General features: G+C 44.2%; 1 protein-coding gene across 8 annotated transcripts in view; it reads left to right on the forward strand.

Moving 5' to 3' along the window:
- Positions 1–1,694: 1,694 nt before the first annotated feature.
- Positions 1,695–26,839, forward strand: part of grm6a (glutamate receptor, metabotropic 6a) — a 36,818-nt gene continuing 11,673 nt past the window's right edge. For all 8 annotated transcript variants that reach the window (XM_081707720.1, XM_081707721.1, XM_027023571.3 and 5 more), the window contains exons 1-7: positions 1,695–2,074; positions 7,338–7,948; positions 21,139–21,355; positions 22,660–22,795; positions 24,956–25,110; positions 25,545–25,685; positions 26,337–26,537. In XM_081707720.1, the coding sequence (XP_081563846.1) occupies positions 7,385–7,948; positions 21,139–21,355; positions 22,660–22,795; positions 24,956–25,110; positions 25,545–25,685; positions 26,337–26,537 (1,414 nt within the window). In that variant the 5' untranslated portion in view covers positions 1,695–2,074; positions 7,338–7,384. The remainder of the gene's footprint in view (positions 2,075–7,337; positions 7,949–21,138; positions 21,356–22,659; positions 22,796–24,955; positions 25,111–25,544; positions 25,686–26,336; positions 26,538–26,839) is intronic.

Below are 26,839 nucleotides of genomic sequence, written 5' to 3' on the forward strand. Positions count from 1 at the left end.
CTGGAGGGCTGGTTTGTCCTCTCCTAGTGTTTCTGTCTCTGTATTATTTAAGGTTTAGGATTATTCTCCACTTTAAGATAACAAAGAGCTTATTGGGGCTTTTTGGATAATGTTAACATAATTATGACAGGCAAACCTTTCCACTGAGTGCCCAGTATCAGCTGTGTTAAATACCTGTGGTACCTGATGAAGGCCAATGAAACAATGCAATGTGTACAAAAGAGACCAATGGTTAAGTCTAACATAGTTGTCTACCTGCCCAGGTTCTTCAGGCTTTGTGGTGGACCACATCTATTCTGTTATTGCACTGCGACACTCTGAATCCTCATGACAGCCAAAACATTTTCAGATCTTTATTTCACTAGATTTGCATTCAGGATATGTATTAATTACTGTTTGTTTATTTTAAATAGTTCTAAGAAAAATCAAGGCTTCACCTGAGGATTAAAACATTGTTTTCAGAGTGCAGAAACAGTGGAGATATGGATATATTTTAGCATGTCTTGCTGGAAAAATAGTATAGATACAGAGATACTCCATCTTGCATTCTAGTACAAGTTACTCTTTCTAAGCAACTGGGTGAAGCTGTGATGTGGTGCTGGAAAATTCTGCCTGAGCACATGCAACTTTAATATGCTGCAACCCTGTAAAGCTTTTCTATTGCTTTTAAAACACAAAACACAAAGCTTATTGAAATAATGTGACAAGCAGGAATAATTGCTTTTAGGCAACTGGGGGCATATTTTTGATTTTGTAATATCAACACACACGCACCCTATCATTTTAAGTGATATGAAAAATATAAAAGTTTTGTGTATTCGTTTACAAGTAACGTAATTTACTTTTAAACGAATATAATGGTTGTTAAAACATTTACTATCCCCTAGAGCATAAGTATACCCTCGCTTCTCCACTAAACCGATGTAGTTGAAGGTATATACGTTCAATGAAAACGATTTTAAATTCAGGTTTCCATTTATCTTTAGAGCGCAGTGCAAGCAGCCACACCAAAGCTAGAGACCCACGGAAGCATTACGGAAAGTGTACATAAATAATTCCAGTTTTGTATTTTTAAAACAATGGACAAATGTTTGGGGGTATGAAGACATTAAATTTGCATGTGCATGAGGGAGCAGGAGGCGTACCGAGACCACAGAGCAACTGGAACCATCCGCTATGTGTGGCAATTGCGTATTTGAATGTTGTCTTTCACCGGAGGGCTCCCAGTTCGATCTGTCTAACGGAAACATGCGTTTTGATCTAGCCTTGCAGGTTTGTGAGATGGCCTTTGTGCCCTTGAGAAAAGCACTTAACCCTAAGGTTCAGGGCGTGCTGCAGTGTATAATAACTTGCGCTGCTTTTCTTTAATGGGCGAGTAGTGTTCTGAATTGATCGCAATGTGGCTACAATGTTTTCTATTACAATGCAACGCTTGGCCTAAAGTGCAATTGTACATCGACTTTCTACTGTAGTTACGGAGGGATAGAAGCAAATCTAGAACAATTTTTACAGCTTTCATATCTGTTCAGGCCAGGCATTATAAATGGAGATGAAGTATCAGAGGCGGCAGATATTTGACCTATTAAAGTGACACTTTTCTTTATCCCCCCCCCCCCCTCTCTCTCTTTCTCTCTCTCTCTCATGCGTGCACATGCTCATTCAGTGATCGTACATTCACACGCACATCACTTAATTCTGACCCGGTCCACAACCGTGCATTACCTCGGACGCAGGGGGCAGGACAGAGACGTATTTCAGAGCGAGTCTTTGTTGCGTTTGAATTCATGCGTAATTCCGAATGCATTTAAATAATTCGCATTCTACATTTAACTGCTTATGACTCAACATTTAACTGCTCGTGATTTAAAACAGTCCCGGACAGCATCCTTGGGAAAATGGTTTTCTTTAAACTGCAGTTTTTAGGTCTATAAATGCCGACATCTGAGGTAACATCTGCTAAGTTTTGAGTGACTCAGGTGGCGCGTAATGAATCAGTCAAGTAGTTGATCAGAGTTCCTGGATGTTTTGACTGAGAACACGTCTTCTAAGCTCCACGGCAAAATGCAAAGCAGAGGTAAGAAATCACATGTCCACAGCAATAACAATGTTTATGTCTTAAATGTGTGGCATTTGACGATGTACTGTAAATATTTCGGCGGGCACTAGAGTATGCAAACGCCGCGCATTGCGAATTTATGCTGGTTGTATGTCTGCGACATGAATGCCTTCGTTGAAAGTGTGTTTGTTTGTGTCTGTTGTTTAGCAAACCCGTACAATAATAAATCCTATCATGAAGGATGCGAGCCATTTGTTTTCGGAATCGTTGGGTGCATAGCAGTTTGGAGGACTTGGATTATAAAGTGACTCGTTCTTCTAATGTCGTATCATTACGCATAATAGGATGTGTCATAGCCACGATTTATAAAGTTCCTTCGGGCGAGTGCGTTACGTTATAACGCATAAATGATGCGTGTATTTGATTAACGGCCGTTCGTGAGCCACACAAAGCAGTGCCGGCATAGAGTGTATAGCATAGAGGGCTGGATACGTTTCTTTCTTTCAGTATATCAACAAGGTGCCGGTATACAACAAACAGTTGGTGTTTTGTAAGCGCAGTGTGTCTCAATTCATGTATTTTATTCACCTTTGCTTAATTAGCACGCCAGGACATTCGTAATTGTGTTATAACAAGTTTATGCAAAAGTAAGGATTTATTTTACCCGTGTAACGCATATAGACACAGAAAGGTTCATATTCGACATGTAACCTTTTGGGATATCATGGAGCTGTAGACTCATAGGAGATAAAAGTCTTTGCTGATATCTGCGGATATCTGGTGATCTGGTGATATACTGCGCTTTTTTTTTTGCTTTCTGACATGTAAGTATAAATATATATGACAATAGATTAAACTTGTCCACCAGCGTCGCAATGATAAAAAAACAAAACAAAACATGGCCTGCCCCAAATCATTTAATTCTTTTTGTTATTGAGTTTTATTGTCAGTGCCAGGGGCCTAATAGCACTAAATATCAACTCTCAAAGAAATATTAGTTCAGTCAAAGTATTTTAAACGTTTTCCTTCTGTCATCAGTATGCAATAGTTTACTTATTAGACTCTGCAACTTGTCACGTTTCACAAATTGTTAATCTGATCCTAATGCTTTAGCCAAAGTGACAAAAACCCGCAGAGCGGCATAACACAGCAGCAATGAGCAAACGGCACTGGAGCAGAGGACATTTGGGGGGGGGGGGGGGGGGGGCTTGCCCTTCACTTCCCTTTCACAAGCACCAAGACCAGAGTGAGCTGACAGTGAGTGCCCTCGGAAATTGCTGGAAGTGAACCGAAGATTGTAGGCTGACATTAGGCCTATCTTGCGGTGTGTCTGCTGTGTATTTGAGGTTCAGCGCTGCTCCACTGCGGGGCTCCGGCTGTGGGAAGCGTGCGAGCGGCAGGGCGCGAAACAAGACAAATGCAGTCGGACTGCACGTTGCAGTTCATAGCGCCATGTCGGGGCACTGAGCATTGCTTGTGCTCCATAAACTCCCATGATGCTAAATTATTCATAGGCAACAAACTGTTGTTTCCGTTCAAAGACATAAATTGTGGGACCTCTAACCAGTCTGTGGTGCCTTCTTTGCAGTGGTTGGTCTGTATTTGCCTGTCAGCAGGCATCCAGAAGAGGCAGGGCTGGTTTTCTGCATTTTCAGCCATCCTTGTGTGGCATGTCTGGACAAATTACACTTGTAGTTGCATTTAATTATGTACCAGAAACAAGTCAGTAAAAATCCAGTGAAAATGAAAAATTTCCAAATGATTTAACGTGTCCTTATTTTCATACTTATGTATATTTCTGTTTATATTAAATACAGGTGTAAATTCGAAAATGTATAAATTAAAATGCAAGTGATAGTTTATAAAAAAAAAAAGAAAAATTACCAACAGAAACCATCTTGCACTTCCTCCACTCAGCTCAACGTCATTAGCTTCACAGATTTTTATCATACATGGCTTTCAGCAGGACACCAGAACATAAAACATACACAGCCTCATGTACCGAACAAAAAAGAACCTCAAAGTTGTCCAAAAAACAGAAATGTTCTCTGCTAATTTACCTTTTATTCAGTTGTTATTTTTTGTCTGGATGACTTGTGGCTGGAAGAAACCATGGACGATTTTCAGGACACCGATGTCAACTGCTAAACTGCTTAGAAACCGCTCAAACCCTGATGTCAGCATCCTGGAAAGTTCTGAAGCAAACAATTTCTTTATCATTAATGTGCTTATGTAGCTTGTGGTGTTTTATGTATAGTCAAATAACAGGGGATTTGCACATTTGAAGCTGTTAAAAGCCACATCCTGCTTTTGACATCATGTAAAGCTTTCCTGTGGATCAGTGGTAGGATGGATGAGACTTCAGCAGAGAGGCACTCTGTCCACATGTTTAGCCCATTTATTGGAAAGATGTAAGTTTCTTTTGTGAACTCTTGTGCTCGTAATGGAAGAGAGCTCAATCATAGTCAAGCAGATGCCAGCGTTTCTCATGCCAGCGTTTTTGGGTTTTTTTTCCTGAGAAAGTGTTATTTTGACCTTAAACTTTCAAGTGGAGTTTTCTACACTAGTCCTTTGGACTGTGATGTCCATATACAGCAAAGTCATTGTAATAACAGGATATCTCACCATGTGTCTCCTCATGTTTCACTGCCTTGCCCGGTGCTAAGACCTTTACGTATAATCATGAATTAATATATGATCTGGAAAACCCACATCATCTGTGGGAAATGTATGAACTGTAAGTTCAATTTATAAAACTCGCAGTCCATCGACTGTGAGGTCTTCAACACAGGCCTCAAAGGACTTCAGCCTTCATTTAAGGGAATGGTTGTTTTGTTCCTGCAGTGCCTGATTACTTCAGATGTGCTGTGAGCTGCAGTGGAGTAAAATTGTTGACAGACTCAAGGTCTTGCAAGGTCGGAGCTGCAGACCTTGACACCACCTAACAATGCTTCTTGTGAAAGATGCTGAAACCAAGGCAGAATGTTTGGTCTTCTGAGCGAGTGTGGACACGCAGGAGCCAGGAAATGTTTAAAGTTGATTATGTACCATTGACTGAAGGAGAAATATTTGTTTAATTAAAAAAAATTCAGTGTTATGTTTATGTGTGTCCCCACAAAAAAAAGATATCCAAAAATAAAATAACATAAAAAGAAAAAGCGTAGACTCAAATAAAAAAGTCCAGTTGCTTTTAGAGAATTCTGCCCTGATAATTAGGTTTCCATATTGATCATCATTCCAACAGACCTGCAGTGTGTTACGTATAAACTAATGTTTAGAGAGTGGACTGCACAGCCAAATTTTGATGGGTGAGTCAGAGATACACCGGAAAGTCCAGCACGGTCGCCCATGGCCACGTTATGGGCTATGAGTCATGTTAGCAGCTTGAGTGTAAATGCATCGCTCAGTATTTTTCAGCCTTTAAATTGTGTCTGAATGTCATGTAAATGAACACTGGTGTTTACATGAAGGAGAGCCTGTCTACCACAGTAGACAAAAGTAATATGATGCATTTATATTTTTATGGCAGATTTGCCATTCCAAGTGAGGAGATCAGAATTCATCGTCAAATACGTATTTCAGATCTACGTTCACCTGCAGTGCGAGGCATAAATGTGAGAAGTCCCTGTGGTGTAGAAAACCGCCAAGGGTGCTGTAACGTGGTCAGTATGCAAACTGTCATAGGCCACGATCAGCAGAGAGCCCCTGTGTGTTCTTGAAACCTTCCATTATCTTCAGCAGCTCTAAGTGTTGTTCCGTCAGCGTGTAAATCATATTTAGCGGGGTGTGCGAGTGACTCGAGTCTCCTCACATTACCCGCTGGTACTGCACGGCTGACACTTTTGCAGAGAGCTCCCTGGAATTAAATTACGTGGCATGGAGTGATGAAACCACTTTCAATGTAATTAGTGTGCAACATTAAATATGACTTTTCATTTCAGGAGAAGGAGCGACAGCTTGCTCTGGAACATAAACATGACCATGGACATATGCACAACATGGTCACAACTTCTGGAGCAAATATCGCATGGTCTCTCTCACTACCACTGGGAGTAAGATCGATGTATTGCTGGACAAATTTCACATGCAATTTCAGTTTGATTGGTATCAACTGAGTAGTGATTTTAGAAGAATAAAAGTGGGTCCTCCTGGCTGGCTGAGCCCAGAATTCGAGGGCAAGGAAAATGTGATAAAGCCAATGAGATTTGGTTTTGCTGACAAATTCAATATCCACTGCCTGCTGCAAATACTATCAACACCCAAAGTGTGCAGGAGTACAATACGTGATGGGGAGGCACTGGAGTAGTTTGAAGTAACCTCAGCACACCTTGTGAAAAGGGCTTTGCACCTGGCTATGACAAAAAAAGATGTGGGATGTTCTTACACAGCACCATACGCAGGAGAATTTACCCATGTGTCTACTCTGAGTTCCTGCGTTGGCACATTAGTGCATTTACTGCTGCCATTTCCAATTGCAATGTCATTAACAGGTCAAGGCATGATATCCAGCTAAGTCTGGTTATGAATCCCTCAACAGGCTAGTCTGCATCGTCACAGTTTGAGTTCCACCAGGTTGTTCTATGTGTTTAATTAGCCATTATTGGACACCCAGGAACATCCAAGGCACCTGCTCCTCTCCCCTTTTGCCTCACCTCTGACTTTTCATGTGTTTCTTTCCCAGCCTCTACCCACCTGCTGCTTCCGTGACGCCCCCCCCCCCCCCCAAACCTCTTGGTGTCTCTGTCCGCCTGGTTCCTGGTAGATACTCCGTCTCTTTCTTGAACTCAGTGAGCTCAGTGGAAAGCAGTCATTCTGCGACTACCTCTGCTATCACCATAAATCAGACCAATCCCTTCGCTGACGCGGTCTCCTCTGCTCCCTAAGGTTCAGCCATCTGCCATCCCATAATACTCACCATTCACTCAGACTGACCTGCTGACAGCATCTGTTTGCTAGTGGATGCAATCTGTAGTCTGTAGTACAGATCCTGTCATCTGTTTTGGGGGGTCACCTCAATGATTCTGCAATTTCATGCTAGAGAACATCCTGATATTCCATACTATCAAAGTGATTTATTTAATATTGTGATTTGTGGGCTTTCTTTTATTGTAGAAATGGTTTCATGGAATCCCTCTTCTTGGTGAGGCATTAATACTTCATAAAAGATTTGTTACCCTTAAATGGATGACACGGTCACTATGATGGGGCTGCTGGAAAGACAGATGCATACAAGCTTATTCAGAGTTTATTCACTTCCTGCTTTTTCTTCCCATGTTGACAGGTCCTTGGGGTAGTGGATGAACACTTGCCACTAAAACCAACCTCATTATGACCTCACACTTCCCAACGTCACTGTTACATCATCGGCAGCACACTGCTTCCCGGAGACAGGGCTGGAGCAGCCATCACTCTACCGCATGGTCACGCCTCTTTTGGGTACTGTGGGTGTGGCTTATCCCAGCCACGTGGGCGCACCAGCACTCGCACCAACCACATTCCATCAAGATCCCTGGCGACATCACCTTAGGTGGGCTGTTTCCTGTGCACTCCAAGGGGCCCTCGGGCCTCCCGTGTGGCGAGATTAAGAAGGAGAAAGGTATCCATCGCCTGGAGGCCATGCTCTACGCCCTGGACCAGATCAACAGTGACCCAGGCCTTCTGCCCAACATCACGTTAGGGGCCCGCATCCTGGACACGTGCTCTCGGGACACGTACGCACTGGAGCAGTCGCTTACCTTTGTCCAAGCGCTTATCCAGAAAGACACATCTGACATCCGCTGCTCCAATGGCGAGCAGCCAATCATACGCAAGCCAGAGCGTGTGGTGGGCGTGATCGGGGCATCGGCCAGCTCGGTCTCCATTATGGTAGCCAATGTGCTGCGGCTATTTGAGGTGAGGACATGGTGTGTGTGTGTGTGTGTGTGTGTGTGTGGGTATTTGTGTCTATGTGTGTACATGTTTTCCCCCTGAATAAAGGAAGCCAGGTCAACTAAAATTTGAAATCACCTCCATTCTTGGTTTTTCTTTTAAATAGTTCATCTTCATTTAGAGCCATATCTCTGTGCCACTGTGAGTGTGTGCATTACACATGTTTCAGAAAACTCACATTGTACGAAACCTTACACTGCATATTGAAACATGCATGCATTTTGGGAGGTTTTTTAATGCATGGCATCGTGGTAACCCCATAATCATGGCTCCAGGATATTGCCAGCCATGTGCACCTGCAGATCAGCCCAGGAACCTTGGAGATGCCAGTCCTCCACAGGCGTGAGCCTAGAGCTACTCTTAACTGGCAGTGCGAAATTAGTTGTAGGAACTAATCACATTGGAACTCCCTGCACTTGCCTGTACCTCATGCTTTCAGCTATCAGCTGCTACATTTTTTCATTCACTTATTTGCTTGTTTTTGTCTCTGTTTTGAGACAAGATAAAGTGGGAGGCAATGAGGTGAAACCTTTTTTTTTTTTGCCTTATTTCTGACTTTCCCAGAACTGCCTCTGTGTGCTGGTTTTGTTTTATAGGCCTGCAATTAACTGTGAATTCAGGATTTCCTTCCTGAAAATTGACTAATGATCACGTTGGGCATGAGATGAAAAAGGGTTTTAAAATATCCAACCTGGCAGACCGGACTGCTGAAACACTGGCAGGCGTCACAAAGCTCCATGGTGCGGATTGACAAACATTTGATCTATATATGAAAACTAGTCTGCATGCTCTGCAGAGTGCCCATGTGCTGAAGTATGTTTGTGGCCAAACTAGAAAAGCTTTATGTGCACTTCACCCCAGTGGGCAAGCTTTTTACACCACGGTTTCATCATGCAGGGTAAAGTGGGTGTCTTCAGCGCCATCCTCATTGCTGCAATGAATCTTTAGTTACTTTAGTTATCTTTAGTTGTTCAGCGCACCCTGTGATGATAACAGGAGCACAAAACCACTTAGCAGATACATGGACACATGTTGAACAATGATGTAACATTTCAAATTGGGAGCAGGTATTACATATGTATGAGAAAAAAGAGAATTAGTTCATATGAGTTGGTCTGTCCACTATGCTGTTTTATAACAGTGCCAATTGTAATTGCCAGATTGGGCTAAATTTGGACAGTGAATAGAGAATAAAACTGTCTGTTTGAAGGTGATATTGTTTAGCATCAAGCCACAAACCTGCAGGGAACAGCAGGCCAAGCCCCGCCTCCTCCGCTGGCTTCTGTGGCGAGCCAGAGAAGCCTGATTTCATGCGTGACCAGTACCAAGCCTCTTCAAGTTCAAACTGTTTGATGGAAAAGTATTATCTTCGAGGGAAACAAGTATTAGTCATTCAACATAGTTCAATGACACTCCTCCAATGCCCTCCCAAAGGCCGTGTCTGGCGCCCCCTGGTGCGCAAGCCGGGTTGTGCGCCTGCTCAGTCTCTCCTGTGGAGCCCTTGGTGGCTGTCGTTGGCGGCCAAGCTGGAGAGGAGAGAAAGCACGAGCGGAAAGGCTGTGACGAATTCGTCTATTTGCACCCCACTGTAAGCCCAGACGAGGCTATCTCTCTCGCTTCTGCCTGGCCTTCCACCGCACTCCAATCCCATCCTTCATGGCTCTTATGTTAAGGGGAGGGAATAAGGGATGAGGTTGCAGGAGAACGGTAAAAAAAAAAACCCCAAAAAAACCACATGGCCGTCTCCTGCCCTTTTATTCCCTCCTCCGGCCAGGAAGTGGATTTCCGAGAGTCATCCAAGTGACGGCTAGTGATCCGGCTCTTTTCCCCTCCAGTTGGAATTGGACGGCAGTGTCAAGCTGGCACTGTTTCAGCGCTAATGCCACTTTTTCACATGCACATTCGCACACATCTGTGAAGGCTCCACACCAGATCTTCTTTGAATGTCCCTTTACAGTGATTAATTGGCTATTAATAGTAAACTACTAGTAGTAGTGCTCTGCACACTGCTGGCAGTTTCTGTTAGTGGGCTACTTATGGAAAGTTCACAGAAACTAATGAAGAAGGATTAGGTCAACAGAGATGCCACAAATTGATGGTTGCCAGACGCTGTTGATGTCAAAAACCAAACAAAAAGAAAAAAAGAAAAGAAAAATGCACCCTCATTGTTCTCAAATCCTGCCTTTGAAAAATCACAGTTGTCATGGAAATGCTGTAATCTTTTTCAGAGGCTTGTTGCTGTGATGTGCCAGCCATGGGCTGCACTTCCCAAAAGCTCATTGGCTCGTTATTACTATCATTTGCGAAATGGAATACACAAATGCCACCCTGTCCTAATTATTGTTGGACAACCTTTGTATTCCTACCCCATCTTGGGCCTTGGGCACTTGCAAGACAACAGGGCTGCTCCCAAGCCGTCTGTAGTGGTGGTTACAGTGGCATAAATGCTATGTTTGTAAATGCAGTCTGGCCTGATACAAACCCTTGAACATGTCAGTAAGTATAAAAGGCCACGTGTTGCGCTGTGACGTGCAAGGGTGTTTCTTTGTTTCACAGGAAACGAACGCGCACAGGTGAAGCAATTGACGGTTGTCCATGCGAGGACAGCTGTATGTTGCTAAGGCGCTAATTAACTGGCGAGAATAAACAGGCTTGAACGGGAAGGAAACAAAGGCTGGGTGGAGGTGGAGGTGGAGGTGGAGGTGGTGGTTGCGGGGGCCAGCGGAACAGCTTCATTAAAAAAGAATTTATTTTTTTTTTGCATGCGAGGGATGTGGCGCGGCGCAGCGTTGGACGTGGTTATTCCAGCCCGCGGCTCCGTTCGTCTAAACACTCCGCAAACACCTCGGCTAATTCATCTCTCCCCCGTGTTCGCTCGGATTTGCAAAACGGAGCCAAAGCGTTTGTTCCTCTCCCTTTTGCATCCGAAAAAGCTTGGTACCGATGTTCACTGGCGGAGGAGCGATCAGACACGCTCGATGTGGACTACTATGACGACGGCGTCCTCAGATGCAGACGACGTGGCGATATGAGTGAATTTCGCAGCCTTTGATGTTTCAGACAATGAACACCTGTAGCCCAAGCACCTTGAGCTGACACCGGAATGAAAGTGTGCTATACAAACGCATTATTGGTACCGGGGCTCTCGTGTGACACGGCCTTTGTGTAGTCCAGCCGTGTCATTAGCTACCGTAAATGTATATTCAGTGGGTGGAAGCCTATTTTCAGAGGTTAATGGAGTAAACATTTTAGTTATGGACGTGTTTAACAAGTGTATGTCCAAGCCTGCCAGACCCGAAATGTTGAGGTGGGTGAGGAGGTTTTGGGCCAGGGCTTACAATACTAGCGCCACTCTGAGCTAAATTACTTCCTGCCGGACATGTCGCAGGGGGATGGTGCTGAAGTTGGTGTGATGTAGCCTCACCTCCATAACCCCCCCCCCCCCCCCCCCCACACACACACACACACACAGACAGAGTGCCATGGTACAGTGATGAGCAATATGATGAGGCTGGGACTTAAATGCACTGCCTGGGAACTCAAATACTCTCACACTCATATATATATATATATATATATATATATATATATAAACACAAAGTTGTCACGGTGGCCGTAAACACACAGATTGGTCATAGGTACTTATGTGTGTGTGTGTGTGTGCTAGGTGGTGCCACCGCAGTGTTTCAACAGCACAGAGAAGGAAAGCAGCACTCCGATAGCTGGCCACTGGACTGAGGGACCCGCCCCATGTTTTTTAAATGAGCAGAAATTGCACTTTGGTTCAAGGGGAAAAGCTTTAGGTCCTCAATTTTTCAACAAGTCATCATGTTGCTGCACAGCCACCTTAATCTTCACCTTTCAGCCTTAAAGGGCCAGATGAGTAGCTGTGGAGACCTTTCTGAGTGTGAGCGGGCAGACGGAAACAGCATAGCTTTCCGAAGCAGACCCGACACATATTGTAGATTACAGTAATATTAGCACTCACATGCTTTGAATGTTATGAGTGTTGTACAATGCAACCAAGAAAACATAGATGAAAGCCGTTATACTATAATGAAAGAGCATTATTACTGGAAGACTTGAAATGGATGCTCTCATGTAACATTTATGATTTTGCCCAGATTTAATGAGCTTTTATGTGCAGGAATAATTATGTGCAGTAATCATGTGTTTCTGAGTGGGGGTCAATTTCAGTTGTTTCAGTTCATATTTCAGCTTGGCCAATTCAATCCTGAAATGTAATTTTTATCTGAAATTCATAGATGCGTTAATTATATTTATTGGAATTTTCATAAATGTTCTTGTCTTCTGTTAAGGTTAACTCTAAATGAACTGTGAAATCTTGCATCTGACTCCATCTTTTTTGTAAAGGAAAATTAAATGAATGTCTTTTGTAGTTCGGGCAACTAGCATAAAAAATTTCCTTATGTACCTTGAAACATTATGCGTTAAGTTTTAAGAATGTATTGCTGTGGAAGAGTGTACGCTTCAGCTCACATAAATGTTTTTCAGCCTTTTGCTTGGCCACATGAGGCTATGCAACTCAGCTTTTAGTTTAGACAGGAGTTTGCAAATCCTGTCACATTTTCTGCCCCCCCCCCCCCCCCCCCCCACACACACATGAACACACACACACACATGAACACACACGCACACACACACGCACAAACACACACACACGCGCGCGTGTGCACACACACACACGCACACACACACATACAGACCCTGTCACATGGCACATGACTTAATGACTTTGTCTTCACCGGGAGCTGCTGAACAGAGCCCCAAAAGGTAGATAGGCCATCAAGTAGCTGTTGGTTGTAGAATTATAAAAGGCTTTCAGGACAATAAGCCTCTGGCAAGCACTCACCCCCGGGGCTAAATTTAGTGCTATACAGAGAGAGAAAGAGATTGAGGGAGAAAGAGAAAATAGGAAAATGTGTGTGCGAGAGAGAGAGTGAGGGAGGGAAAGAGTGTGAGAGAGAGACACAGGAGAGCACATTATTTTTTGAACCACCCATAGCACATCTTTGATAGTAGAAACTACAAGAGGGCTATGTTCAATCTCATGGGAGACATGATTTACAGAGATGGAGGGACATTGTTTGATTTCAACAGCTATATAAAAAAAATCAGTTTCCATGGAAACTTCATTTCTAGCAGCTTTCTGTAATTGTACTAATTATGCATATACTGTATTGTAAATTAGTTCATTTGAGAGAAAAACTGCTTCTGTACAGCATCTATTAACAGCACTTGTTAGGAAGTACTAGATGTACCCGTCCAAGAAACCAGATAAACATCTCACTTTTAGGAGAATCCATGTTGGACTGAGCATAGCAGTGTTCAGCTTGTCTTAACTTCACAGACCTCAGAGTTGTACAAGACATTAATGCTGACTATTATTACTCAAAATACCCCCCCCCCCCAAAAATAAATAAATAAATAAATAAATAAATAAATAAAATGATGAATATACTGTAGAGCACTACAGTTTCCTACACATAAACACATACTCTTCATGTAGTATATGTAGTATATTTGTACCCCTAAGACTCATGGACTGATGAGTAGAAATTAATTCTTGAAACATTGCAGGACAAAGTGTTATGCTTCAGTGTAGTGCACAAGGGAATAAATGTGAGCTACTGGGTTCACCGATCCTTCTCTCTCGTACTGGCACTCGTGATTTCACTCTCTTTCTAACTAACAGTCTCTCTCTTGTGTTCTCTTCCTCTCTTTTTTGCTCTCTCTCTCTCTCTCTCTCTCTCTCTCTCTCTCTCTCTCTCTCATGTACTCTCTCTATCTGTTCTTTGTCATTGTGGGGGGAATTAGGCACTTGTCTGAGTCACCCTCACACAGGAACACTTTTCCCGCAGAGAGAAAGCAACACCTCGCACCTGACTGCAGACTGGCAAAGTGAGCTCCTTCCGAACTGCAGCATCTCTCAGAGGCAGCCACAGTCTCCCATGGTGCACTGGGCAATCACACCCGCCACACAGCTCAGTGACCGTCCCCATTATAAAGCCTCTCTCAGCATGACCCGGGATCGATTCCCTCTCTCTTCATATCATCTCCTAGACCTCATTTACAGTTTACTGGGCCATGGAATTTATGCAACAGTTTTTAATGCGATTTAGAATTTCCTTCAGTTATTTGGTGGCCAATCTGATAAATAGGCCTCTCCCCTCTAACACCAATGCACTAGTCTAGGGAGATAAGAACCAGTTCATGTATGCATTACTCTTATTGCTTGCTTCTCTTAATATTTTCTTCCTAAACAATAACACTTTTTTTTCTATGTTCTTGGTCGTTGTTTATATACTCTCTGAAACAGTATTAGCTACATTTTAAATACTACCCAGATACTAGCCAGGTAACCGAACAAGGAACCTTACATAACACTGTGTGATGTGCTGGTGGGCGGGGCTTACGCCACCTAGCAACCAAGCTTCATGCATCCCCCAACTAGCCTGAGGCTGTCCGTGGTGCTGAACGGAAGAAAGCCACCTTCAGCACCCCTGTTGTGGACAGCTCTAACCACTTTGGGACATAGTCAGAAAATGAAACACGACTGGTGGCTCATGATGTGACAACCTGCATTCACTCATGCAGCTGCCTACTGACACCATAAAGGCATTGGCAGATGGGTAAGTGCCAGCTCCGCAGGTTGTGTCGACAGTGTGTTCTTTCTGATTTTCTTTGTTTCCATCTCAGTGGATTAGAAGGATTCCCCTACCAGAGATGGTACCGTTCTTACCAACAGACCCACAGACAAGCTTCCTTGTTCCTCTCCCCTTGTTAAGCATTGACCGCTGTGTGCCAACAGGGACGACTATTCCTGAGAAGCTGTCTAGTTTCCTTTCCCCACTCTTTTCTTGGAACTGTCAGGCCTCTTGGCTGCTTTTAAGTGTGTGAGCAACTAAAATACATCCCCGTCCAGGCTGATTCATATACTTCCAAATCCTTCCTCAAAGTGGAGGATGTGGGTATAGACTATAGAGCAACTTACATAAACTCACATTAAAAAAAAGGAAAAAAAGAAGGAGCTGACCGATTGCCTTTTCGCCTCTTGCCATCTTACCAGAATGGACCAGCTAATATGACATCTGCTAGCAAGCAACACGCAGCAAAAAGAAGTCATCCAGGAGGCGGCCCATGAAGTTGGAACTGATCGCCAGCGGACGCGCTGCGGCGCTCCCGTCTTTGCCGGATGCAAAGGAAGCCGTTGACCGGCATCTCAGTAAACTCGCTGCTGATGACCGCGTTGAAGTGTTCTTATACACGTTGAAGTGAGTCGCAGAGTGTGTTGGCTGGGATGAGGAATGAGGTGAAATTGTGGCCCTTCTCCTCAGTGGGGAAGCACAGCTTGTGTATTTCTCCTTACGCCCAGCAGCAGTCCATAAATATGACAATGTGAAGGAGGAGATGCTGGCTGGCGTTGGTCCTGAGCTGCCCTCTGCAATCGCTGAGCATCACCAGTAGGGCTACAATCCTCCTCAGCTCCCTGCAACAGCAGATGACTCAGCCAGGGTTGCTTCTGTGGTTTCCACCCAAAGAACTGTTCAAAGCCTGCCGAGGTGCATGGAAAACTGCAGTATATATCAGATATATCTTTGACTCATGTGTGGTATACAACATTTCTTGCTATTTTGAACTCGCAGTGTTTCTGGTCATCATTGATATCATCGTCTCTATAAGCATGGCAACTTGTGTTTGCTCATTACATAGTGCTCATCGCATATTCCCACTAATGGTCCTTCATGTCAGGGTTGCAACATTTGCAGTGCGACTGCAAATCCCCTGTAGCAGGTGTTATCTGTGGCTTTAGATCAGGGTCACATTCCCATTATTTTCAGTTGCTTTGTTTGTATTTTTTATGTAAGTTCCTGAGCACCCACCAGGGGCCCTTTACAGTCAAGGAAAAATGGGCCTGATCAGTCAATATCTGGAAGAGCCCAGCAGAAGGACCCTAAACGAAATTTACCACTTAAACTTGAAAAAGTGGACTGAACCTGTCCCTGTCCTTTCAACCTTTAGTAGCCTCCCAGAGGCTGCTGTCAGGCCATGCACCAATGGCAGGCCAGACTGCCTAGATGGTGTGATCATCCATTCTGGGCCTTGGAGTGAGCACCTGGATAATTTACATGAGTTTGGACACACTGCCAACCAAATGAAGTGCTACCCAAAGCTCACAGCAACTCCCTCCCTTGGGTACCTTATCTAGAGGTGCTTTCTATGGCCACAGGGGAAAAGGGTTACTGCTATCCTCAACTGTCAGCATGAAGGGTCATAGGGTTGGTGGACTACTACTGGGGTCATAGGAAGCGAAGACTGACGTGTTGCATCTAAAGCACCACCTCACCTCAGAGCCTGTACATCACACTCCAGTGTTCTCCCGCTCCGTCAATGTCCAAAGTGAAGCCTGCCATCAGGTTTGGGCTCATTCCTGGTAAAGGGGCTTAATGGAGATGGGCATCCCCCACTGTACATTAGCCGCAAACTGACACACTCATTAATAGACCAGGCCACCCTGGCCATTACGTTAGCTGTGGAGGAGGCGGACTTCTAATTAACCAGTAGACAGTTCACCTCATGACTGACCGTGCTCTGCTTCACCGGCTGGCCAAAGCCAAAGGCATTAACTCAGGGGCAACTCATCGGAAGAAAACCACCTTCAATACCCATGTTGTGAACAGCTCTAACCACTTAATTCTGGGACAGATTCAGAAAAGCGCGATTGGTGGCACATCTGCATTCACTTGTCTGGCTACCGACTGACGCCAACGCTGTCCCAAGGCAGATGGGAGAGTGCCAACTCCACCAGTTGCATTGCCAATCAACAGTGTGTATTTCCTGTTTCTTCCATGTCAGCAGATTAGAAGGATTTCCCAACGGACCTGCGTCGACGTTTGCTCGTCCCCCCTCCTCTTGTAGGCTTTGACCACTGTACGTCTTTAAAGAAGACCATTACCGCAGTGACGCGTCCGTGTTCCCCCTTCCCTCCGCACGGCTGTATGGTGGAACATTCCGGAGCGGCCCTCTGGATTCCGCCCCAACTCTTTTCTCGGAATTGACGTTTGGATGCTTGGAAGTGAACAAGTGAATGAAAGAAATCCCCTGGTCTAGGGCCTGTGGAGTTTGAGCTGCTCACACTGAAGATTCTCAAAAATTAAAAAAATGTGCCATTAATGTTTCCAGAACGTTTAACCATTAAAGTTCTGGGAATGTTTTATAAAATGTTTTGTTAACTGAAAAAAAACAAAAACATGAAATTTAAGAAAAGGAAACACACTGAACATGTACATAACATTGAAGAATAATTTTCCCATAACATAAAGGTAACATTTGGTAAATATTTTTGGAACATAACATTGTTAGCTGGGGATATATTTTATTTACTTTTCGTCATCTTCTTCTTCTGCTGGTCACTTCTTGTGTCATGCTTGTATGCATATAGTGATGGAGACCATAGGGTCTCTGCTCTAATTTACCACCCAATAAAAATGGAATAATTTTGCCCTGGAATGCACATGGAACAAAACATGGTCTTTTAGCCATGGAACGCATGACACTACCTTTTCCTGGGCACACTCCCAAAGGCAAGATGTTGCATGTCACTGCTTTGAAAAACACTGATTAAAAGTGGAATATTTAAAATGTTTTGTCCACTTTGATAAGACCATTGAGGAATGTTTTTATTCAGGGTTTTTCTTAGGGGTATATGTGGTGTGTTGAAAGCTGCTAATTACCATATCAGCCTAATTAATTATTATAACTACAGCTCCAGGGTGCATCTGAAGCTTTGCAAGTCTGCTTTGAATCTGGGCTGAGATCCAGCTCACCAAAAAGAAGTTGCATACTTAGACTTCATTTGAACTTCATATTGCTTGTAGACAATTAATTATGGATAGTAGTAAGGGCCTCAGAGTAAATATACCAGATAACCAGAGGTAAAGGTTACTTAGACGGAGGTCACTGATGGATACATGCAAGAGAATATAGTCATGCTTTCACAGAAGACTGCATTGGTATTATACACACGAAATAATGCATGAGGTTACATAAGATACCATCTCATGCTGTAGACACATGTAAACACACATAGGGACACACAGCACAGTATCATGCATGTGCGCTCACACGCGCACACACACACAGGGACACAGCACAGTATCATGCACATGCGCTCACACACACACGCATGCACGCGCACACACACATACACACACGCATGCGCGCACGCACGCACATACACACACACACATGCATATACATATATACACACATATCCATATACAGTGTAATGAATGAGTGAATGACTCACAATTCATGCAATATTATGCATAAGAAAGAAATAATGGCTTTATCAACACAAGCAGGGCAAACAAAGCTTGTGAGAGAAGAGCAGTCTGGACCCATTACTGCGATTAAAAGACTGGATTCTGCATGGGCTTTCTCGGCCAGTGAGAGAGATGTTCTCTTGTTCTCTTACACAGAGCATCATGAGAATGCATATATTTAGAGCAATTCCACTGTCTGATCCCGATGTGGAGATTTTAACTGGTGCTCTGCAAAGCCAGTCGTGACTTATTCAGCTACGTTTGTAAAATTGTGAAAATTGTGCGCATATGTTCTTGCTGTTGTTGCTGGTGTGTGTGTGTGTGTGTGTGTGTGTGTGTGTGTGTGTGTGTGTGCTATGAATATGAGGATATAAGCAGCAAAAGCCCCTCCAGCTACCCCACAACTGTCTACCTCACCAGCTACCCCACAACTGTCTACCCCTCCAGCTACCCCACAACTGTCTACCCCACCAGCTCCCACAACTGTCTACCCCACCAGCTACCCCACAACTGTCTAACCCACCAGCTCCCCCACAACTGTCTACCCCTCCAGCTACCCCACAACTGTCTACCCCACCAGCTCCCACAACTGTCTACCCCTCCAGCTACCCCACAACTGTCTACCCCTCCAGCTACCCCACAACTGTCTACCCCACCAGCTCCCACAACTGTCTACCCAACCAGCTACCCCACAACTGTCTACCCCACCAGCTACCCCACAACTGTCTACCCCACCAGCTACCCCACAACTGTCTACCCCACCAGCTCCCACAACTGTCTACCCCACCAGCTACCCCACAACTGTCTACCCCACCAGCTACCCCACAACTGTCTAACCCTCCAGCTACCCCACAACTGTCTACCCCACCAGCTCCCACAACTGTCTACCCCACCAGCTACCCCACAACTGTCTACCCCTCCAGCTACCCCACAACTGTCTACCCCACCAGCTCCCACAACTGTCTACCCCTCCAGCTACCCCACAACTGTCTACCCCACCAGCTACCCCACAACTGTCTACCCCTCCAGCTACCCCACAACTGTCTACCCCACCAGCTCCCACAACTGTCTACCCAACCAGCCCCCACAACTGTCTACCCCACCAGCTACCCCACAACTGTCTACCCCTCCAGCTACCCCACAACTGTCTACCCCACCAGCTCCCACAACTGTCTACCCCTCCAGCTACCCCACAACTGTCTACCCCACCAGCTCCCACAACTGTCTACCCCACCAGCTCCCACAACTGTCTACCCCTCCAGCTACCCCACAACTGTCTACCCCACCAGCTCCCACAACTGTCTACCCCTCCAGCTACCCCACAACTGTCTACCCCACCAGCTCCCACAACTGTCTACCCCACCAGCTCCCACAACTGTCTACCCCTCCAGCTACCCCACAACTGTCTACCCCACCAGCTCCCACAACTGTCTACCCCTCCAGCTCTCTGCCCCTGCCCCACTGTGTTCCACTTCATTTGACTAAAACCACTCTAATCCTCAATAGATAATCTGTCAAATGGCTTCCTCTTGCCTCCTTCCCACCACGTTTTCACTTATATACACACCTGGCTTCCTTTCTATCTCTGACCCACATTTTCTGAACTTCTGGGGGCACTAATGTTGATCCAGGGCCAGTTTGACTCTTTTACGCCACGTTGGATACGGTGGCATGGACAGCGTTGCATCAGGTGCAGAATGAACTGGGGTCTCTGAGTTGTTGTGAAGGTTAGGAACAGACTGGGCATGTTTGCTGACACATCAGCTGCCACAGAAACGGCTCTGTTTTTGCTCCTCATGAGAGAAGGCTGTGTCTGAAACCTCATTTGTGGAGTTTTATCTGTGCTAGGGGAGCTTTTCTATGTCATTCATGAAGTGTATTACTCGGCATCCAGCCATATTAATAACCCAGAGCCTGATAGCGTTGGATTAAAATACACCAAAGACAAGTAACATAGCAAATGGGTTGTTGTCAGTGTGATAAACACAAAACTGTCAGTCCAAATGTTTGGTATTTTTAGGAATTACAGGCTTAGCTGGACACAGATTACATCTGGTCTGGGGATGAAAAGGGTAGACTGGTGCTACATAAAGACTTACATAAATGGAGCTTGATAACTCGTATGCAGCAGTTTCAGTCATTGCCAGATAAGCTATATGAACCTTTTTTTAAATAACACCTCAACCTTTAATGGAGAATTATTCAGAATAATTAAGGTCGCGGGCAGGCAGAACCTATGACTGAAAACTGATGACATTGGGAAAAGGTGTTAATACATGTAACAGTTCCAAAACTGACATAATCTAAAAATGACATCATAAACTCAATCTAATTTAATCAATTCTAACATATGTAGAATATATTCCCCAGAAAAATGCTCACAGATTTGGTAACATGGTGATTTGAAATTAAATACGTATAATGTATACTCACCAGGGGGCAGAAGCTATCCGAACAACTGTGTATAGCACCAGATGTGCTACAGTTTATTGTGCATGGTCTGTAAAAGGCACCTATAAGATGGCCCACAGTTTATTGTAATCCATCTATAAAATGAACCTCTAAAATGGGTTACAGTTTACTATATACAGTCTGTAAAATGCACCAATATGATGTACCTGGTAACCAATGATTGTATGTACAAGGTAGGAGTTTCTATGTATGCGTGTGATGATTGTATAATAAGTGTCATTATGGAAAAACATAACTAACATAATGCAATTACCTCTACATGTCCAAGGTGAATTTTGTTATTGATCATTGTGTAACGGTGAGATGTTGACATGTTTGTGTTGTGTCCCATGCCAGATCCCCCAGATCAGCTACGCGTCCACGGCACCAGAACTCAGCGACAACAACCGCTACGACTTCTTCTCACGGGTGGTGCCACCGGACTCCTACCAGGCGCAGGCCATGGTGGACATCGTGAAGGCATTGGGATGGAACTACGTATCCACACTGGCTTCAGAGGGCAACTACGGAGAGAGTGGTGTGGATGCCTTTGTGCAGATCTCTCGAGAGGCAGGTACGTTACTGCCAGGACCCACCGAGGGAGGCTTACATCAGCTCAAGGCCTCAGCCTCTGCTCCCACAACGAGACTTTCCTGCAAGGCTTAGGTCTTAAAGCTGTAATCCCAGTGGTGTGGGTTAGTGGGTTTCTCAGTCTTAGGTCAAGCCTGGTGTTTTTTTTTTACAAACTCTAGCTAATACTTCTGATGTTACACTCCTATTGTGACACTCCTGGTGTAACACTCGTGATGTGACACTCCTGATCTAAAGATCTGAAGATGCTGACTGGCTGAGTCAGGTGTGCTAGAATGCAGTAAAGGATATTAGTTCTGCAGGGTCAGGGTGGTTTGTCATCCACACATCTTGCCAGAAAATCCTGAGAGTTAAACTGACTCATATAGTATTCATTTGGAATCATTATTTAAAAATCTTTCTACTGTTCCTTTCTACTGGATAATGAATTCCTTAAAAAAGTTGTATTTACTAAAATGTCACAATAAGTAATATGCATGTCTTTTATCCAATATTACTAACACTTTGGTAATCATATGTTCCAAATCAGAACTGAAAAGAAATTCTGGATTGAAATTAAGGTCTGCCCTGTGAAATTAAAGCTAAAGATCATATAAATGTCATGTGTGTCTGGACAAAGGCTTAGTGTAACTTTAAAGCACTAGTCAGCATGACCTATGATAATATATGTGAGGCTTGATGTGAGTCTACTTAGAGAAGCTGTGGTAAATAATCAGCATGTGTGTGATTTGTTTAGAATTATGATTCCTTTATAATATTATTCAAAAGATACACTGAATGGTTTCCTGCAGTGATATGTCATTTAGCTATAAATCCCCCTTTGATCTGTAGAGCAGGAGTGTCCAGCTCTAGTGAGGCCTAATAAGCCCTCCTATAACACCTTCACCGCACCTTTAACTACAGAACATCAGCTTAATACCAAGCCCTGAATTCAGGTGATGGTGTGTGCGTTGTGACACTGTCATATGTGCTTTGTGACGTGGTTCTGCAGGATCGGATCAGATATGCCACTCCTTTTCTCTCTGCCCACTCCTGAGACATTGTGTCTTTTTTTGAGTCTCGACTGAACCAAATTAGATGTCCTATTAATAACCCAAGCAGTGCTGTACCTCCCAAAGAGTCTGAATTGGGTTGAAAGAGTGTGTCTGAGACAGATGCATGCATTTCTACCCATCTGCTGGCTATGGGTTCTCTGGGGTCATTAATATAAATTGGAGTGGGTCACCTTCAGGGAGACAAAGTTTGGCATTAGTGTCCATCTTTTGACACCCCCCCCGCCCCACCCAGGAGGCCTGTGCATTGCCCAGTCTATGAAGATCCCCAGGGACCCAAAACCCGGAGAGTTTGACAAGATCGTTAAAAGACTAATGGAGACCCCGAACGCCCGGGGAGTCATCATCTTCGCCAACGAGGACGACATCAAGTAAGTGAAAAGTCAGACATTCTGAAGGATTTAAACAATTCACAAAGCCTGCACAGTGGCAGAGTAATGGCATCCAAGCAAAAAAAAACCAGAACCATTGAGGATTACTAGATTTATTTGTATTTTTCAAACACATGTAAAAATCTCAAATCAAAATAAAATAAAATAACATGTACAACAACAATTTTTTTCACCAAGACACTTTAGATACCAACAGCTTAGGCCTGATCGGGTGCTAATTGACCCTTGTACAGAAAAAGGCATACAGTGTTTTTACAGTGAATGGAATGTCTACCGATACTCTATTCTGACTTTGTTTTCAAACTAGTTCAGTAGATAATTAGGCTTTATGCAGGGTAATTTCAATAGACTGATGTTACAGGTTAGGAGCTTAGCTCACATGAACTAAAAACTTTATTTAAAAAACAAATTATTGTGCGAATGTCTCCTATATAAAACATGTTTAGATGGCATCTCTAGCACATGGGAGGAATTAACGATCTGTTCATCTGTTTGTTCTATCTGGGATGGCTTGTGTCAACATGATCCAGTAAAGACGTACACTGGCCTTGTCATAAATGTGATGATGTTGGGACAGTACCAGGGGTGTGTGTGGATTATCTGTTCTCACTGACCTATCTTAATATCCTGATGAGCATCATTCAATAGGAGTGCCTTTGATGTTTTCAGTCCTTATCCCACTGTCCCGCTTATCCAACATTCATCACTCAACGGAGCGGCAGTTGATTCACCTGGAAGTAGTTTTATGAATAGGTATTATGCCTCGATTTGGTGATATTGTAGTTTAGTTTAAGGTTGGGCTCAGTATTTCTATGTCTCTTTCCTTGACTCCATTTACAGCTGAGGAAAGCTCCTTGGTATTCCCTTTCGCTCTGATTATGAGCGAAAAATCACACATTTCTGACATTTCCCAGACATCGCAATTTGTGCGATGCCGTTCGACCCAGCCCACAGTGCGTGATGTACCTGCCCATTAAATGTCAGCGTGTCTGCGGCTCCGGGTGTGAAGTCTGCCTACACGTCCTGCCTTCCTGGTGCTATCTCTAGCTCTCCCTCCAGCTCACCCCTGCGGCAGTTCAGCGTGCAGCTCTGATATCTGAGTCAGGATCCGTGGCGCTCTCATTTCCACCACGCCTCATGAGGATACACGGCAGTCTCCCTGGCGGGAGCGTAGCAAGCCCGAGCGGAGCTGCAGAGAACTCACACTCAGCTGCAGCAGAGTGCCAGGCTGTGGCTAAGGGTCAAAGACTTTCAGATGCAGGCTTATGCCTGGTATTTGGTCTGTTGAATTTAATGCAAAATTAGGAACATGAGCTGATTCCTGAAAAAAATCCAGGTTAGCTCCTGGAAAAGAACATCTACATACATTTTATTAGTTATGGTCCTTTAATGTGGCTATTGTTAGAAGGAGTCTGGTACTGCAATACGAGAAAACAGGTCTGCAACTCTCAGAAGTGCCTGACTGAACCTCTAATCCATGCGGCTCAGAGCTGATAGACTCTGCATGATGCTGCCACACGCACATGTGTGCTGAAGTTGTGGGCTTATTAAAGCTCTGTCATGCAGCTCTGTGAACACGCACAGCCCAGTGAGATGGTGAGAAATGGTGCTAACTCTGGCACCATAGCTGAATTCAAGCAAGGCGTAATTAGATGCCACTGTAAGAGACTCATTTTCTCCTCTTCGGACGACTCAAATTAGAACGGGCTGTGTTCTGATTTGTTAGCAAGCCGTTCCACGACTGCCCTTGCTGATCGCAGTTCATTCAGTGGCTCGGTCGAATCAATATGGCGCTCATTAGCAAGGTAGGACATGCAAGCCTGCTGGGAATTTTAAGACATGTCCACCCTTGTTCTGTGTGTGATTTGAACAGTTCACAGCATGGGTGACAAAGCACACATAGTACTCTGCTTTGCCACACAAGCTGCTGTTTTAGACTTTTAATTGAAGTCGTTGTGGCGCGTACATTATTTCCCATGATTCTTTGCGCTATTTGTTTGTCCTTTTTTATGTAAAGATGTACATAAGCGTTCTACGTTGTCTGAAAATTCCACACACTCGTTTAAAGTTTTTGAAATCACCCATTTTGCCGTTTTTGATCTCACTGCCAAGCCTGATTGGTCGATCTCTGCGGTGCAGGCAGGTTCTAGAGGCTGCTAGAAAAGCCAACCTCACGGGCCACTTTAAGTTCGTGGGCTCAGACAGCTGGGGGGCCAAGAACTCCCCTATCCTGGACCACGAGGATGTGGCAGAGGGAGCGGTCACCATCCTGCCTAAAAGGGCGTCCATCGATGGTAAGCGCTATCTGAACGTCCCACGCAGGTCTAAGAAGCAAACCATAGTCAGAGATGTTTGGAAATAGGATCTATTTTTGGCAGTCTGGTCAGAGTACTGTTCCCTTACAATTTCACATGTTTGAGCTAGGGCTTTAAGGCATCAGTATTTTATTTGGGAACAATCAGATTTTAGAATTTTCATTGAAAATCCAGTATTCGTTGGAATTCAGTTTTATTGCTATGTATAAACTGGGTATTATGAGATCATTTTACTGGTCATTTATACACCAAATTGTATTATATTTTATAAAGTTTCAGACTTTTATAGTTTTAAAACTTTATATATTTATTAAAAACTTAATAAAAATCTCTCTTTTACCCAAAACCTGATGAATTATAAACGTTTACACTTTTTAGTGGTGTAATCCTGTTTTCCTATTGGTTTGGCTCAGGATTCGATCAGTACTTCATATCTCGCTCTCTGGAGAACAACCGCAGAAATATCTGGTTTGCCGAGTTCTGGGAAGACGATTTCAGGTGCAAACTGACACGTCCAGGCATCAAACTTGATCCTGAGAAGAAAAAATGCACAGGTGAGGCTATCTGATGGATCAGAGGGAGAGGAAGGGAAAGAGATCAGAAGGAGATCAGAAGGTTTGGAAGCCACGCAGGCAGACCTGGCTTTCCAGAGGAGACCAGCTGCTCCAGTTCCCGCTGTTGGCTGGGAGTGAAGGAGAGAAAGAGGCAGTTCCTCACAGAGTAGTCCATATATGGCTCAGTGAGAAACACAATCCATGAGATAATATGCAGCGTCTTCCTTGAGTTTCAGTAAAATCACTGACAGCAGTAAAGTGTCATACTTACTGGGATGGAAGTGAAAAGAATTCTGCCAGCAGAATTTACTTATTAATTAGCTTTGGCAATAATGCGATTTGTAATATTTGTGCTAATGAGGGATTGTTGAACTTAAGACGGCGAGAGAGAGACACAGAGAGAGAGAGACACAGAGAGAGAGAGAGACAGGAAGAGAGAGAGAGAGAGAGATAAAGACATGAACAGAGTGACAGAGAAGTACCAATGAAGTGGAGAATTTGATGCTCATGATAGTAACACGTGACCCTCACTTTCTCTTCCATTTGTGTCTTACCTTTTCCACTGGTGCGCCGCATCCATATTGGTTTTTCTTAGATTTCCTCTGCTCTCCCTCTCTCTCGCCCCTCCCTCTTGCTGTCTCTCTCTCTCAGGCAATGAGAGGATTGGTCGAGACTCTCTATACGAGCAGGAAGGGAAGGTACAGTTTGTGATTGATGCTGTGTATGCCATGGCTCACGCCCTGCACAACATGCACCAGGACCTGTGCCCGGGGGCCGCGGGCATCTGTGAAAAGATGGACTCCGTGGAAGGACGCTCACTGCTCACCTATATCCGCAATGTCAATTTCAATGGTGAGCCCATATTATGATTGCAGGCAGGCAGGCCACACACACACACACACACACACATACACGCGCGCGCAAATTGCTACACATACCCACACAATGCCACTGATACAGATTAATCATCTCCACTTTAGATTAGTTATCGCTCTTCATAGACTTTTTTAAAATCCTAAATATACAACCCACGAGATGCAATACAATTCTTAGATGAGATCACCATCCACCATAACCTCTAACATCCTCCACCTCTATACTGATTCTGATTCTGAGACAATGAACCCAAAGCTTGGGACCGTGATGTTTTCCAC

This window comes from Electrophorus electricus, chromosome 25 (assembly GCF_041902795.1).
Source record: "Electrophorus electricus isolate QZ-2024a chromosome 25, ASM4190279v1, whole genome shotgun sequence".
Classification (NCBI taxonomy): domain Eukaryota; kingdom Metazoa; phylum Chordata; class Actinopteri; order Gymnotiformes; family Gymnotidae; genus Electrophorus; species Electrophorus electricus.